The sequence below is a fragment of the Lepidochelys kempii genome, chromosome 7, assembly GCF_965140265.1.
Source record: "Lepidochelys kempii isolate rLepKem1 chromosome 7, rLepKem1.hap2, whole genome shotgun sequence".
In the NCBI taxonomy this organism is placed as follows: Eukaryota; Metazoa; Chordata; order Testudines; family Cheloniidae; genus Lepidochelys; species Lepidochelys kempii.
The window spans coordinates 19,687,788-19,704,687 of record NC_133262.1 but is presented as its reverse complement, the minus strand read 5'-3'; the positions used below and the strand labels follow the sequence as shown (position 1 = coordinate 19,704,687).

General features: G+C 36.8%; 1 protein-coding gene across 8 annotated transcripts in view; it reads left to right on the top strand.

Moving 5' to 3' along the window:
• Nucleotides 1-16,900, top strand: part of NR2C2 (nuclear receptor subfamily 2 group C member 2) — a 66,345-nt gene that overhangs the window by 18,262 nt on the left and 31,183 nt on the right. For all 8 annotated transcript variants that reach the window (XM_073351281.1, XM_073351283.1, XM_073351279.1 and 5 more), the window contains 4 exons: nucleotides 5,869-5,979; nucleotides 9,889-10,089; nucleotides 12,839-12,941; nucleotides 14,422-14,601. In XM_073351281.1, the coding sequence (XP_073207382.1) occupies nucleotides 5,908-5,979; nucleotides 9,889-10,089; nucleotides 12,839-12,941; nucleotides 14,422-14,601 (556 nt within the window). In that variant the 5' untranslated portion in view covers nucleotides 5,869-5,907. The remainder of the gene's footprint in view (nucleotides 1-5,868; nucleotides 5,980-9,888; nucleotides 10,090-12,838; nucleotides 12,942-14,421; nucleotides 14,602-16,900) is intronic.

The window sequence follows — 16,900 nt, the reverse complement described above, 5'->3', positions numbered from 1 at the left end:
AAACTAACCTTTTGTGCTTCTGATTCTCTAATACACATGCTGTTCTGCTGTCAACAATTAACATTTCATTGAAATCAGTGGAATAGTAAGAGGTATCTTGTATATTCCGTAGCACAGCAAGTGTGTTCTGTAGATGCACCTGAAATGTTCAGCAGTTGTGAGGCATATAAAATTATTGTTATTTCATATGGCATCATGTAGATGAGTCTAAAGAAGCTGTACATTAATAAGGACATAAAGAGAATCCTAAAATATAAGATATGCATTCAGACAGCAATTAAATAAACAAAATATGCAATATATCCTTTATTGATACAGCATATGTTTTTTCAACATAAGTTTTTGGGGAAAAAAGTGTTTTGTTTTTCAGGTTAATAAATTTAGGTGCATAAATATTTTTCGGTTTCTGAAGAAAAATGAAAACGACACATCAATACATCACTTACGCAGTGGTTCTCAAAATGTGGTCCACCAGTGGTCTACAAAGCCCTTATTGGTGGACACCTGGCTGATCATATTGTACTAGCTTTCTCCTTGTTGCTATCTGTTGAATTTTCTTTAAAATAGTTAAAAATAATTCCCATAAATACTTACTAATGTTGCTTTTTCATATAAACAATCCCACAGGGAAATTATGTGATGATGGTGAATAGGTGAGGTGATTTGTTAGGCACTATACAATACAGAACACAAAGGCTGCCCCTGCCCCAAAGAGTTTACAGAGGAGTTATACGCTAGTTCCTGTTTACATAGTGACATTATTTCATGCATGCCTGTGCAAATCCCCATACATTAGGGCAAGAGTAGACTCCAGGTGCTTTTGTAGTCTAAAAGGTAATTAAAATACTTCAAAAAGGATTAGCCTTCCACAGGTGAGGATGAAACATCTAAAAGATCCTAACAGCTAAAATGTACATCTTTTAAAATGTGTGGATCTCAGTTAATGACTTGGCACACAGGATAAGGAAATTACTGTTAAATTAGATCTTCCAGTAGCCTTCTGATACTATCAGTTAAATTTTTGTTGGTCAGACATCTTGTTTTCAGCTATAGGATATACTATATCTGCCAGTGATTTAGAGATCCTTCTAATTGTATTCCCCTCCCTACAATTTTGTGCCATTGTAATCTATGTATGTATGAAAGATAATTATATGAGGTATTGTCTTGCTCTTTCATGATTTAGTTTATTGGATTTGACTTCCACACTACACGTATTACCTAGGACTTAAAAGCACAAAAGAGTGAAACTGCCTGATTCAATTAACGTAGTGTTTATTTTAACAGGTTTGTCTCTGAGATATTATACAGTAATGTCTGACTTGTGCCTTAAGTTCTTTTCTTTTGTTTAAATCGTAGAGTAGCTAAGCTAATTCTTTATGTTAACCACAAAAGGTCACAGAAGATTAGGGCTTCCTATACAAACTCAGTTTATGACTAGGTGCAGAGTTAACTGTTCTCTAGCAATGCAAACATTGATCAACAGGTACTTCTGGGATTGTCGTCATCACTTAAATTGAATAGATTCATGTACTTCAGTTTGGAAACTCAATGGTTTTATCTCCAAGTAAGACCATTCAGGGAGATAGTGAATCCAAGAACAAGTCCCAAAACTACAAAAATAGTGTTTAATTATTCTCTTGAGAATTTCCAGAAAAGACATTTCCACTCAGCAATGCTAATATGAAGCTGTTAGGGTCAGTCATGCACTGTAAATACAGGATTACAGACTCTTACATCAGGACAATATAAATGTGTGTTTAAAAACTGTTTAAGAAACCCCATAATGTATATAATTTTATTAGAAGAGGGGACTGGCTTACATATGATTCTGAGTTAACCAACAATTCAAAATCTATGTGATAATGTTTGTGACAGGTGTCATTTAATATCGGGATAGACTTAACTAAGAATCCCAAGCTTTTAATTAATTAAAATGAAAGAACAGCTATGAGAAGGGCAGAATTGTGGACAATTTGTGCCTCATTGGTTTCAAATAAATAGATATGGCAGAAACTGGAATCTTCTGTAACCCTTATTATTTAAGTTAAGTATGAGGCACTATGGTTGTCTATCTTGTCTATTTCTATGGTCCATATCACCTTACTATCTGAGTTCCCTGAGTTCCCTAACTGACTGTTTAATTTGTAGATTAAAAGGGATATTTTAAAATAAATTGTCATTTTGTATCACCTGTAATAATAATCTACGGTATTAGTTATTCAAATTATGCCATGTATATAAAATCTATTGTCAGTTTTTCTACAACAAGATAAAATGAATCAATAACAATATTAATTACTCTCAATAAAGCATGTGACTGAAAAAAGTAAACATGTTGCAGACTATTGATTTGACAGATTGTAATGACACCTCTGGAGCTTCTAAAGTCTGTTGTGTAAATATTTATTAACTAATTAAAATTATATTAACTTCTTCTGAGAAGCTGTTACAATCTTTCATGTGAAAGCAGTGGCTTCACATCTATATAAAATCTATATGTTAAAGATATTTTAAGATTTTTTTGTGGAAATATTGTTGCACATTCATGATATGTGATTTTCTAATCAAATTATCACCATTGTTTTAAATTTTCTGAGAATAGGCAAAGGCATTTGTCCACATCATGGATTATTGACCTGCAAAATTTAAAAGTAAAATAGAGCCATTTTTCGTGAATTCTGCACAAATAAGTATATGTAATGTTTGTACAAAAATTTTCTATAATTTGGAACTAGCTGAAGGGATTTTTGAAATTTTTTACTGAAAGTATTTTAACCTGAAATATTTTACACTAACTGTAAGCCAGGGGATTCAATCTTGCAAGCCATCCAAGTGTAGAATTCCCATTGATTTCAGATGGCATCTTTTGTGTGGAAGGTTTGTACGGCCAGGTCCTGAATTATATATATAATATATACACAATGGCTGTGAATTTTATTTGGGCTTAAACACAAATAGGCTTGAAAATGTTTCTACAGCATCTTCCAAATAGTGAGGAATTGTATACTAGGCCCAGTTCATATTTAGATATGAATGAGCCAAGTAAGATTAAGTAAGCTGGTTTTTAAAAGGCCATAGTGGGCCCTAGAACTGAAGGAAATCTTAACAAAAAGAGAGTGTTGAAGGGCTCTGGGGATTAGTAATGGCATATAGGCACCTTTTATCTGTAAGTTGATTGTGACTGAAAGTTATTACCATCAGATAGTCTCTTAACTGGCCTTTGTGAAATCCATTTGGAGGTCTTAGTCTGTTTCCTCGGGGGAAGGTGTCTACCTCAAATAACCAACAATCAAAATCAGTACTAATTGTTTCCTCTTGTTGCCACTTGCATCAACAAGGGTGAAGATTGAATAGGACATGGAGACTGAACTTTCCGGTTGTGATGGTTCCTCCGGGTTGGGGTTTAATCACAATTGACCGAGTTGTACATGTGCAAATTTGCATTGCTTGTGCTGTATCAGTTCTGCGGATTAATAGAAGTCTTCAAGATTGTCAAGCCAACATCTTTCATTCACTCTTACTTCAGTTAAAGCCCTCACCCTCAAAAAATCTTCTATGGGGCATTCTGCCACCAACATCCAAATCATACATATCCTTCTAGGGTCACAAAATTCCTAGAGTCTGATTCCAGTTTATCCAGGATCTTCCAGGGTTTGAGATAGCTGCATTTCCTAAACATCCATGGGGCATCCTTCAACCTCAAACAACTGTATTTAAAATCAATTTCTGCTCTGAAAATTAACTGTAAAAATAGCACTTGTTATGAAATTTATCTGCTTCCTGCATGTATCCAGAGTCAGATATGCTTACTAACATGACAAAAATAGATTTATGCTGCATTTTACACCTGTTAGTCCTGCAGCAAGGCCAATGCAGACAGGTGTTGTAGAGGGAGATGATATCTGTTTGTTTTCACACACCAACAGAATTGTTAACTGAATTCCAATTGGAGGGTCAATTTTTACCCTCAGTTACATCTGTGAAACCCTCACTAAGGATAATAGTAATTAAACGTGTAACTAAGGAGAGAAATTGGTTTCCTAATATTAATTTCTAGTGATGGTGTGTGGGAAGGTAGATCCAAGTCTGCAGCACTGATAGCTAGTATAAAACCAACTTTTTTACATTTGCATACTGAGCAAACAATAAAATTCAAACTTTGCCAAGCCATTTTTATAGAGTTGCTTATCCAAACACTACTGTACTCTAAATAAATGTCTAAATAACACTCACTGCAGTTGAAAATTGCTCTCACAACAGCTTCGAAAATGAGGCTGCCACTTATTCCAGGCAGGCTACATAGTTTAACCAGATATTATGAGAGGCTTTAGATTGACCACATAAAATCAGGGAAATAAAAGGGGTAAATGCCAATTTGGGCAGATTGGAGGCATGTGGACTGCCCAGAACATTCTCCTCCTCCTCTATCCCCAAATACCTTTTTATTTAGGTCCAGGCTAAGAGTCAAGACATCTCCTGACTCCCAAGGATATTTTGGAGCTATATAACAAAAGGTAGGATGGAGGAATGGAATCTGAGACAGAAAAGTCTTTCTCTTCCATCTCCAACATTGGAGAGGGTGGCTTTAAAAGCATGGTCTAGTGGATAGAGCTGTGGTCTCAAAACTCTGCACTCTGCAGGTCACTAACCTCTGTATGCCCAACTTTCACCCCCATCTGTAAAATAAAGGTAACATTACTTGTCTGTTTCCAAAGGATTGTTGTAGGATCATAGCCAATACTTTCCAACTTGGTTGCTTAAAATTAAGCATCTAAATCCATATTCAGGCACCTAACCAAAAGCCGTAAATTTATTAGATGCTGAGCACTCACCCATTCCCTTTGAAATTAATGGGAGAGTCAGGCACTCTGGTCTCTGGAAAGTAGGCCACTTTTAGTTAGGGTCCTGAGTATTGATTAAGGTGTCTAATTTTTGGCAAACAGATCTGAAAATTTTGGACTTCATTGTTCATAAAACATTTTAAGATCCTCAGATGAAAGGTGATACATTAGTACAAAATATTATTACTAATATGTCGAACAGCTTTATTTTAAAAAGAAGCAAAAAAAGATTTATCAAGTAAATAACTGGAAGTTGAAAAAAGGTATGTTTTTTCATTTCAGTAATAGTGACCACACTGTTTAGATTATATGCCTCTTCTGAGAAGCTTGATCAAGTAATATTATACCTAGACTTGGAAAGATTAGATTTTTACTGGTAACTGTCGGTAAACATCGATTTCACACCATACACATACAAACCTATGAAAAAATATTTCAATTGATATTAATAGAAACTTACTGATAGACAAAGTAAGAAAAATGCTGCTTGACAACTTAATAGTTTGATTTAAGTGTATTTTACATTGTATATGTTGTCATATGAAGTTGACAATTTGTGTTTTAGTGGTTATGCAGCTTTAACTTTTTGACTCTCAACATCTATTATCATTTCAATAATTGTCTGACCTGCCCATAATTTCCTGCAATTGTGAAAATTTTAATAGATAAAAGTTGAAAAAATGCTTAATATCCATAATTTTGCACAACTGTGAAAATTAAAGTAGATAAAAATAGAAAAATACTTAAAAATAAACATTGATATTATCCATCAAAATAAAAAATAAAAATTGAATTCTGCCAAGTCTAATTATGTAGTGATTATTCTGGAGCATAATAGATTCATTCTTGCCAACAAAAACGTACTCTGACAATTCAGTGAAAGCAGATACTAGTGTGTTTTAGCTACTGAAACTTTTTATTATAAGTCTAGAATCCACGATGGAGTTGTATAATGTTTAAGATAAAAAATATCCACTATGTTATAATAGTACATTAAGTGAAATTTCTATCTTGTTATTTACAGGTACAGACTGTTCAGACTTCATTATCTGAATCTCCAGTGATGACCAGCCCCTCTCAACGCATCCAAATTATTTCTACAGACTCTTCTGTAGCTTCACCACAGCGCATTCAGGTAAATTCTTTAATTTAAATAACTCAATCAATGGGCCCTTATTATGAAAGCAAATATCATCCAGTTATTGTCCAATTTTATTTCTTTGTTTGAAAAATATAGTTAGCTCTTGTTTTTAATGTACCAGATATCACAGAGGTCCTTTCAGTGATTAGAATTCAAAATGACCTGTACAAATTGGAGAATTGGTATGCATTCAACAAGATGAAATTCAATAAAGATCAAGTGCAGATTACTTCACTTAGGAATGAAAAGTCAAATGCACAAATACAAAATGGGGAACAACTAGGTATGTGGTAATACTGATGAAAAGGATCTGGAGGTTATAGTGGATCACAAATTGAATATAAGTAAACAATGTGATGCACTTGAGAAAAGGGCTAATGTTCTGGGAAGTATTAACAGGAATGTTGTGTGTAAGACATGGGAGGTAATTGTCCTGTTCTACTCAGCACTGGTGAGGCCTTAGCTGGAGTAACATCTCCAATTCTAGGTACCACATTTTAGGAAAGATGTGGAGAAACTGGGGACAGTCTAGGTAGAGCGACAAAACTGATAAAAAGTTTACGAAACCTGACCGGTTCGGAAACATTAAAAAAACTGGCAATTATTTAGTCCTGAGAAAAGAAGACTAAGGGGGCACCTGATAAAAGACTTCAAATATGTTAAAGGCTGTTATAAAGAGCACTGGGCTCAATTGCTCTCCATGTCCACTGATGGAAGACAAGAAATAATGGGTTTTATCAGCAGCAAAGGATATGTAGGTTAGATATTAAGAAAAACTTTCCAAATATAAGGGTAGTTAAGGTTTGAAATAGGCTTCCAAGAGACGTTGTGGAATCCCCATCTTTGGGAGTTTTTCAGAACAGGTTGAACAAACACCTAGTCTAGGTCAGGGATGGTCTAGGTTTACTTGATCCTGCCCCAGTGCAGAGGGTAGTACTTGATGGCTTCTTAAAGTCCCTTCCAGCCTACATTTCTATGAATCTGTGATTCTATCATTGTCAGTTGTAGATAAGCACTGAGAGTTGTCCTCTAGTGTATATATATTACCTGCAGTTTTGGCCTATATATTCCCTCTAAATCTAGGAAAAGAAAAATCAGGCAATTTATGCCTCTTCACTGTCTTACTTTCTAGAGTCTATCACTATGGGAGGATTCTCCTTTGCAGACATATTTCTGGTTAAGTAACAATAGCAAAAAAACTTTTTTATCTACTGGATCTACAATATCAGCATATATCTCACCACCCCATCAAAGGATTTATATTTCCTCAACATGTATGACTGAAGAATACTAGGACATTCTGAAGTTCATAGAGCAGATCCTCCCAGCATAACTTTAGTTTTGGCCCACTTGGGCAGAACAATTAATCTTGTTCCTCATATCTCTACTGATTGTAAAGGAACTAACAGTCCGTGCTGAGGGAGAATACTGGAAAGGGAAAAGACAATTCCCATCTCTGTAAAAAATTTACAGGCAGCATCATAGAGGTATCAGTCTTGATCCCACAGACAAGATTTCACTGTGACTTCATGCTACCAGCTAAGATTTTCAATATAAAACACTGTGATGGCCAGTAAGAGCTCTGTGGAGCAGCAAGATAGCCCAGAGATCTTTTGCCTAGTGAGCTCCTTAATTATCATAATTGGCTATTCCATATGCTTAGATTTTTTTTAAATGGTGATGATAATATGTTTATTTGTTAAGGATTATGTGTTCTATGCTACGAAACTTTATTCACACAAGTGATCAGATTAGCATATAAACCTTAACTGTAAATTAACTACACACAAAAAAAATGTTTTGACATTGTGTATTTATTTTTAACCAAAACAGAAGAAATCTCAACTATAGTCATGAGGTGGAATGCTTTTAATTTTCTGTCTCTAGTATTGTGTGCACAACACCAAAAGACAAGCCTGGGAGCTTAAATTCATAATTCTGCTAGACACTAAAAATGATGGACTGAACAGAGACACTGGATTTATGGCTTATTACAACAATCTGTAGCTCACTAACCTCCTCTTTTTGTCCTATGACTCAGAGGCGTTAATGGGCCACGCAACCTCTAATGGTCCCTTAGAAAATGTGCTAACTACTTGTGCTAAACAATCTGTTCCACCTTGCATTTAGCTGTGACACTCAAGAGTACTTTCCGAGACCCAAAGAAGAGTTGTGTTTGCTCAGAAACTTGTCTGTCTCACCAGCAAAAGTTGGTTCAATAAAAAGATATTACCTGACCCACCTTGCATCTCTGCCTGTAGTATTGACCAGAAGAGGCTAGTTTCACAGTTTACTAATATGTTTCCCTTTTTCAGAATGAATGAGTTTGACCTCATAGAGTTTTCCAAAGTATTTTTACTTTCACTTTTAATTCTTTAAGTGAGGAAACTTTGTGATTATATCAGATTAGATTTTCTGTGTATGTGTACTGGATATGTGCTTGGTCATACATAGCCATGTACAATATGTTACATATTTTTCACTTAGGTGAACATAAGAACCTTGGTCATTATACTTCATTGGTATTCATTTTATACTATTTGGATCACATAAGAACATAAGAATGGCCCTACTGGGTCAGAACGTCCATCTAGCCCAGTATCCTGTCTCCCAACAGTGGCCACTGCCAGGTGCCCCAGAGAGAATGAACAGAACAGGTAATCATCAAGTGATCCATTCCCTGTTGCTCATTCCCAGCTTCTGGCAAACAGAGGCTAGGGACACCATTCCTGCCCATCCTGGCTAAAAGCCATTGATGGACCTATCCTCCATGAATTTATCTAATTCTTTTTTGAACCCTGTTATGGTCTTGGCCTGAACAACATCCTCTGGCAAGAAGTTCCACAGGTTGACTGTGCGTTGTGTGAAGAAATACTTCCTTTTATTTGTTTTAAACCTGCTGCCTATTAATTTCATTTGGTGACCCCTAGTTCTTGTATTATGAGAAGGAATAAACATCACTTCCTTATCTACTTTCTCTACAACAGTTATGATTTTATAGACCTCACTCGTATATCCCCTTAGCCATCTCTTTTCCAAGCTGAAAAGTCCCAGTCTTATTAATCTCTCCTCAGACGGAAGCCGTTCCATACCCCTAATCGTTTTTGTTGCCCTTTTCTGAAACTTTTCCAGTTCCAATATATGTTTTTTGAAATGGGGCGACCACATCTGCACACAGTATTCAAGATGTGGCGTACCATGGATTTATATAGAGACAACGTGATATTTTCTGTCCTATTATCTATCCCTTTCTTAATTATTCCCAGCATTCTGTTTCCTGTTTTGACTGCTGCTGCACATTGAGTGGATGTTTTCAGAGAACTATCCACAATGACTCCAAGATCTCTTTCTTGAGTGGTAACAGCTCATTTAGACCCCATCATTTTATATGTATAGTTGGGATTATGTTTTCCAATGTGCATTACTTTGCATTTATCAACATTAAATTTCATCTGCCATTTTGTTGCCCAGTCACCCACTTTTGAGAAATCCTTTTGTAGCTCTTTGCAGTCTGCCTGGGTCTTAACTATCTTTAGTAATTTTGTATCATGTGCAAATTTTGCCACCTCACTGTTTACACATTAGAGAGATTCCTTCTTGACCTGTTTAATGTGATTTACTATAGTTCAGCTACTTCCTCACCTTTCATATCACCAATGCTTCCCATTCCACAAGCACCCTTCTCTGCAGAAGCACTATATATACATAAAGGCCTGATTCCACTGCCTTGCACTTTGTGTCATCATTTACACCTATTTTGCACAAGTATAAATGACTATGTAAGTTGCAAGGCAGTGAAGAGCCATTATCAGGTAATAAGATATAATTCTGAGATAGAACCAAAGATTTTAGAATGTTAAATCTTATATTATGCCTTATAAAATCCTTCAACATTTCTTGCAGATTGTGACAGATCAGCAAACAGGACAGAAAATCCAGATAGTGACAGCAGTGGACTCATCAGTGTCTCCGAAGCAACAGTTTATCTTGGCTAGTCCAGATGGAACTGGAACAGGAAAGGTGATATTGGCAGCACCTGAAACCTCTAATGCCAAGCAACTTATCTTTACCACCACTGACAACATTGTACCAGGCAGAATTCAGGTAAATACAATAATTAAAATAGGCTATACTGCTTCAATTATTGATTTAAATAGATTTAATTGTATAATAGCCCTAAACCCCTAGAAGTTTTGATAGTTTTCTAAAAGCTAAACTTCCTGTGCACAGGTTTTTGAAAATGTTATATAATCATTTTGTTCATTTCCATGGCTAACTTTCCAATTTACTTCCTAAAATGCCACAGTAAACTGCAAGAGAGGGCTGTTATAGGTTCATAAAACAGCAAATTATAACACTTCATCTATGCAACCTTGTGTCCTTTTACTATTATTTGTCTCCCTCTTCTCCCCTCACTCTTTCTACCGTGTTCCAACACCCATTGTTGCATGTTCTCCTTATTAAGGTCCTAATTCAGCAAAGATTTAAGCAGATGCATAATTTGATGCCTGTGAGTAGTTCCGCTGAAGGCAATGGGCAAAGTTATTTTAATCTTTGCAGGGCTCAAGGCCTTGGAATGTAATCTCTTTGGGGCAGGGGCTGTCTTTACAATATGTTTGAATGGGGTCCTGGTCATGATTCAGATGTCTGGGATCTATCATAATACAAATAATACACATTAATAAACATAGATCAAACTTTTTCTACTAAAGTAGGAGCTTTTTTCCCCACATCCACCTCTTTAAAATCGATATCTACTCCCTGTTGCTATCAATATGATAGAACTATCATTTTATTTGACAGTAAAATTAAAAGAGTGATTTACAGGAGAGAAAATTTCCATCTGTGCATAAACATCTAAATAACAACAATTGTTTTTAAGAGATTTTTAAAATAACAGTTTATTGTAAATTACATTTCTTATTTAAATGCCTCAAAGCAGAAAACCTTCTGTTTTGAATCATATTTTTATTTAATGTCTGTGTTTAATGGGATGATTTGGGCATGAAAATACAGACAGACCCATAAAAGAAGGAAAAATAATCATGTTATATTCAGCACAAAGACAGTGGAAATGTACCAAAATAAACAACAACTCCTAGGAGTTAACATGAACTGTAAGTGAATATTTAAAGATGAGACCTTGTTTCTTTCCAGTACTACAATGGTCTGTAACATATTATAATACACTGATTCTATGCCCCAGTTAATAAAAGCCAATAAAACCAAGCACAGTGCTAGTATAAGCTGAATACTGTATATGGTTGGAAGTTTAATTTTTTAAATTAATAAACATAATTAATTTAAAGCTGTTTGTTTTTTAAAAGTTTTTTAAAAACTTTGTCAGTGAGATTAATTTTGTCAGGATTAACTTCCTTGCTGATACCATGAAAAAAGTATGAGTTTATTGGATTATACTCCCCCACTTCCCTCCATCCACTCTCTCTTCCTTTCCCCTCTCTTCCCTTTTCTTCTCTTTTAGGATTTAATCCTGCCTCTGATTTATTGGTTTCCAAAGGGTTAAGGACGGACTATTTTCATCCTGTATTTTGAACTGAACAGAATTTTATATTATTGCATTATTTAACTTCCTTTAATATAGCACTTTGTCTTGCCAAGCATTCTTGTTTGTATGTTCGCATCATTGAATGATATCCCCAAAGTTCTAAAACAGTGGTGGGCTTGCACCTGCCCACCTCCCAGGTTTTCCAATAGGTGCAGACAGTCAATGTAAACAAACTGTCTTACCTCCTGCCAGCGGATTACCCTGACAGGCTGCGTGCAGGCCGCAGGTTGCCCACCACTGCTGTAAAAGGAGTGGGAATGAAATAGAGCTAATGTGAGGTGCACAAAACGTTGTGGGCCAAGTCTTCAGCTGCTGTAAACCAGCATAGCTCTATTGAAGTCAATAAAGCAATGCTAATTTATGCCAACTGAGGATCTGGCCCTCTATTTTCATAGGAACTTCAAAACTAGTGGATATACTTTGTTTATGGTGTCTAAAAAGAGGAGTAATAACTTTAAAACAAAACTGGACAGGCCTATATTTTCAGAAGGCCGTGTTCCCTTTTGTGAGCAAAATTTGTGTCCACAACATTTGTACCTTCTTTTTTTTTGTACTTACTCTTTATTGCAGGTATGAGTATTAGCAGTTAGATGTTTAGCTATCTGATTTACAACTCCAAGTGACCAGTTAGCTATCCAAATGATAATATTTGCTCCTGTGGTGAAGTGCTGTCACACAGTGATCTACCTATGTGAATGGTGTCAGAGGCTCAAATGCAGTGAAAGGGGAGGAGCAGAAAAAAACTCAGATATTATTTTATAATATTAATCCACTTTGGAAGTTGATTAAGCTAAACTGGAAAAAGGCACTGTTATTCCAAAATAAAATTACCTATATGGGGAAGTTATTCCAGTATAGCTATTACACTTAAATTTCTTTATTCTGCAATAACTTCTCTATGTAGACAAGCCCCGAATCTTTGAAGGCTAATGCAAGTCTCTGCTTAAGATGAGCCCCAGTCAGGAATAAATCTTTCAGTTCTGGATCAGGCCTCTGCCTAAGCTAAACTCCCAGACTGGACTCTGTCTTTCTAAACTGCAACAGGCCTTTGCCTAAACCAGGCTTCCAGACTAAATTTAGGGGCAGATTTATAAAGGTATTTAGGTGCCTAATGGGATTTACAAAAGTGCCTAAGCAGGTTAGGTGCCAACTTCTATCGCAAGTACTAACCTGCAAGAGTTAGCAACGCTAAGCCAATCAGTTGATCTGAATATGAAATCTCTTTAGAGCTTGATTTGATGTGATATATCAAAGCAACACCTTAACTGTTCTGGCATTTTGTTTTAGATTGTGACAGACTCTGCTTCAGTGGAACGTTTGTTGGGTAAAGCTGATGTCCAGCGGCCACAAGTAGTAGAATATTGTGTTGTTTGTGGAGATAAAGCATCAGGTAAGCAAATATACTCTTGTAACAAATGTGTTACTAGTAAAGATGGAGTGATGATGTGTTTATGTATAATGAGAATAGCAATTGAGACTTGGTCAAAAGAGGATGAATTTACAGTACAGAAATGTGTTAGCTATCACCACCTATGGCTGGTATACTTGTGGTTTGAACACAATTGTGAACAAATAAGTTAAAGGACATGATACTTGATCATAATTATGGCAAGCTGTGCTTGGTATCACACTAGTTAAACCCTCCTTGAACCAGTACTAGTCTGAACTCCAATATTGGCAAGAAAACTTTCACTTTTGACCAGCTAGCAACAACACAGTGTGAGGGGTGTAAGTGCCAGGGAACCAGCTGCAGCATGGTCAGTATCCTAGCAACATACTGGACACAGCTGATCCTAGTGGGGCCGGGGAGGGGGGGAAGCTACATGATTGATTGCACTTCTTGATTGGTGGAGGGGAGGACCTGCCTATTATTTAGCACAGCAACAGAGCTCACTGGGTCCTCGACGTGTTCCATGTACACAGCTGCGCATGTTCCTGCTTCCTGCCCAGCCTGCTCTTGTGACTGCTTCAGCCCCTGCCCTTCTCCATCGTTGGCACCCCTGGCTTCCTGACCACATCTCTAGCTCACCCATTGGCTCTAGCATTCGGCTGTTGATCCCTGTCACTAAACATCAGCTCTGCTCTTAACTGTGCTCCCAGTGTATCCTGTAGTCCTGATCCTTAACTCCAGGCCTGACTACCTCCCTGGCTCCAACTATTAGGCCTGACCACACACATGCCACTCCTGTCCCTGAGAGTAAGTTTGGGGTCCAATGCTCTTTCATTTCCTGGGCTGGCTTGGGCTGAGAGTATAGTGCAGGGAGTTTGCAACTCAACTGGTCAGTGAACACTTTCCATCCATTTAATGCACTAAATGAGGCGGAGTCCTGTGAAAAAAGTAGTATGTGATCATGTAATTAAAGGCAGTATCACAATGCATACACAAAGGAATCTGAATTAATGTCCCCTGGATAACCTTTATTCTGGAGTTTTCTATGCTTTGAGTGATTGACTTGCAACTTTAATGTTCTTTTAATGTCGTTTTTGCATGTAATATCCTTTGTATATTTTGTATCCATGCATGTGACTTCATTAGCAGTTATGTAGCTACACTGATGGACTCCAAGAGGAACCATTAGTCCTGGGCAGAAGTGGGTGTTGCCATTATGCATACTCTTTGAGGATGGTGGGAAATGGGCTGATCCTGGAGGATCTCCTGAAAGAAATGCAAAACAAAACTGTGACATCAGACTAGAATAGTGCTTTCACCATCAGTGCCTGCAGATATGAGGAATAACCAAGAATATAAAACAAATCTAAGGTGTGATTTGTCAATAGGCTCTGCCTGCTATAAATAAAATGTTGGTATTAAAAATATAGATAATTTCCTTGTGGTAACCGAGCTGAACATGCATTTCCTTTTCCTTTAGGTCGTCACTATGGTGCTGTCAGTTGCGAGGGATGCAAAGGTTTTTTTAAGAGGAGTGTAAGGAAGAATTTGACCTACAGTTGTCGTAGCAACCAGGACTGTATCATCAATAAACACCATCGGAATCGTTGCCAGTTCTGTAGGCTTAAGAAATGCTTAGAGATGGGCATGAAAATGGAATGTGAGTGTTCATTACCCAAACCGATACTCTGTCTACCAAGTAATAAATATGTAGACGACCGGTACTGTTAAATATATTTTCAATTTTCTCTCTCTGTCCATGTGAAACACCAAGTTCTAAGACATCCACAATACTTTCCTGAATACAAATCAAGAAGTATCTTTGTTACAGAATTTTTGTCATCCCAAATATCTGCCTCACATTTTCTTCTCTAAACCTTTTATTTAGTTCACTTTTGTAGAGGAAGTTCAAGCTACAGTGATGAATAACTTTGAAATCAATCTCTTATGTGTGATATTATATCACATCCCCTAAGAAGGGGTAGATAGCGCCTCACTTTTAGTGCATTTTACAAGTACATTGTTTGTAATGGAGAATGACACTCCTATTTTCTGCCTGTGGCATGTGTTTGTGTGGTTTCCTGTGGGTTGTAATGCTTTGGTCTAGTTTTGGTTGTTGGGTTTAGTGTGTGGATGTTGGGTGGTGTTGGTGGCATGTGATACACAGAAGGTCAGACTAGATGATCTAGTAGTCCCTTCTGAAACTCTGTGGCCTCATTTTGGAATAACTTCTTGTGTATGGATAGATTATTTTTTTTTGCTGTCAGATTTGGGATTTATTTCTCCTGTTATAGAATAATGTACCATAAATCCCACTTGGTGCAGATTTCCCATTAAATAAGGCATGTTATGTTCTGTGAGATGAGGTGCAATGTTCTCTACCTTTGTGGCATACTATTGCATAACAATGTACTTACCCCAAATTTGTTTTATTAAAAGAAAAAACATAAAGCTAAGTTTTATATTCATTGCAAATATTATTCCAATACCTTCTTTACAAATCTGGGATTATTTTATTGTGAATATTATTTAACTCTAAAGTACCTGGAGTCAAAGGCTGTCACCAAAGAGTATACAATGCAGCTTAAGAGGGAAGTGCAAAGATATCTTTAAGACATCTTTGTGTTCTCTTGGTCCTGGGCTAGCTGTGTGCCAGTCCCCCCTTCATGTAAATTAGAACAGTCTGAAAACTGCTCTGAATTTCTCTGCCTGCCCATGATCCTAAGGGGCTGTTACACCTTCTGGGATCTATGGGGCACAGGGAAGCACCAGCCACTGCCTTATCACTGGCAATGGCCTCTGTGCCAGACACAGGTGGCAGAGAAGCTGTTATGCTAGCTATACACCATAACAGGATCCTTCTACTTTGGGATGGGCCTCACATGGCCAGCTATGCCAGCTGTAGGGCTCTTTTGAGCTGGCAGTTTAAAATGTCCTAATGCCACTTTTAGTGGCAAACTGCAGATGCTGCTGCATTTCTAGAGGTTGATCCAGGGTCCACTGCAACCAGTGGAAAAGACGCCCAATGATTTCAGTGGACACTGGATCAGACTTCTGGTTAATAAGTGTAAATTATTTGCACTGGCAATCATTTTACTTAATCCAATGTTAATAAACAATACAGCAAATCCTTTCTATCCAAGGTATTTATATCATGTTCATAACCTAGTGTCTGGGCCTTATGATTTCTAACAGACATTAGGATAATTTTCTCTCCATCCCCAGTCAGTGGGGAATTTTTTTTTTATTTCTAAATTTTATTTTTGTTAAGGTGGGAAGGCTAGGTCAAAGCAATGGGTTTTATATTTTGATTGGAAGAAAGTTAGTTTCATGAGGCCATGAAGAAGAACTGCCTTATAGTTGATTGCTGTATGAATGGTACAATAATTGTAGAGTAATGCTCTGTACTTATATAGTGCTTTATATTCTATGTAGTGCACTATATGTATATATAGTGTTGTACAAACATTAACTAATTCTCACAACACCCTTGTGAAGAATATCAGTTTTAATATCCCAGTTTTTGAGAAAATTTTTCAAGGGAGCACTATGTAGTTAAATGACTTACCCAAAGCCATGCTGCAAATTAGTGGCAGGAGCTCCTGGCTGCCAGTCCCATGCTTAGTCCACTCAACTATGATGACCCAGTGTTACAGGGGATACATTTAATTTTCTTTAAAATCACAACATTAATGTTGTTTTCTGATTCTTTTGCTTGAGATTCATCCATATCCCTTTTAGAACCTTGAACAATAAGTATTTTTTCCTACACTTTAAAACTAGAGGTATTTTTAATCCTGGAGAGATTTTTTCAGGAGCCCACTAGACCTTCTTAACTGGCCAGAATTTGTGCATTACCTTTAAATCATTTACAGATCCACTGTGCCTAGGCATTAAATGCTCTTCTGCCATATAGCAGTGCAAACATTTCCTCTCAGCCTGCCTGTCCTGCTATGAAT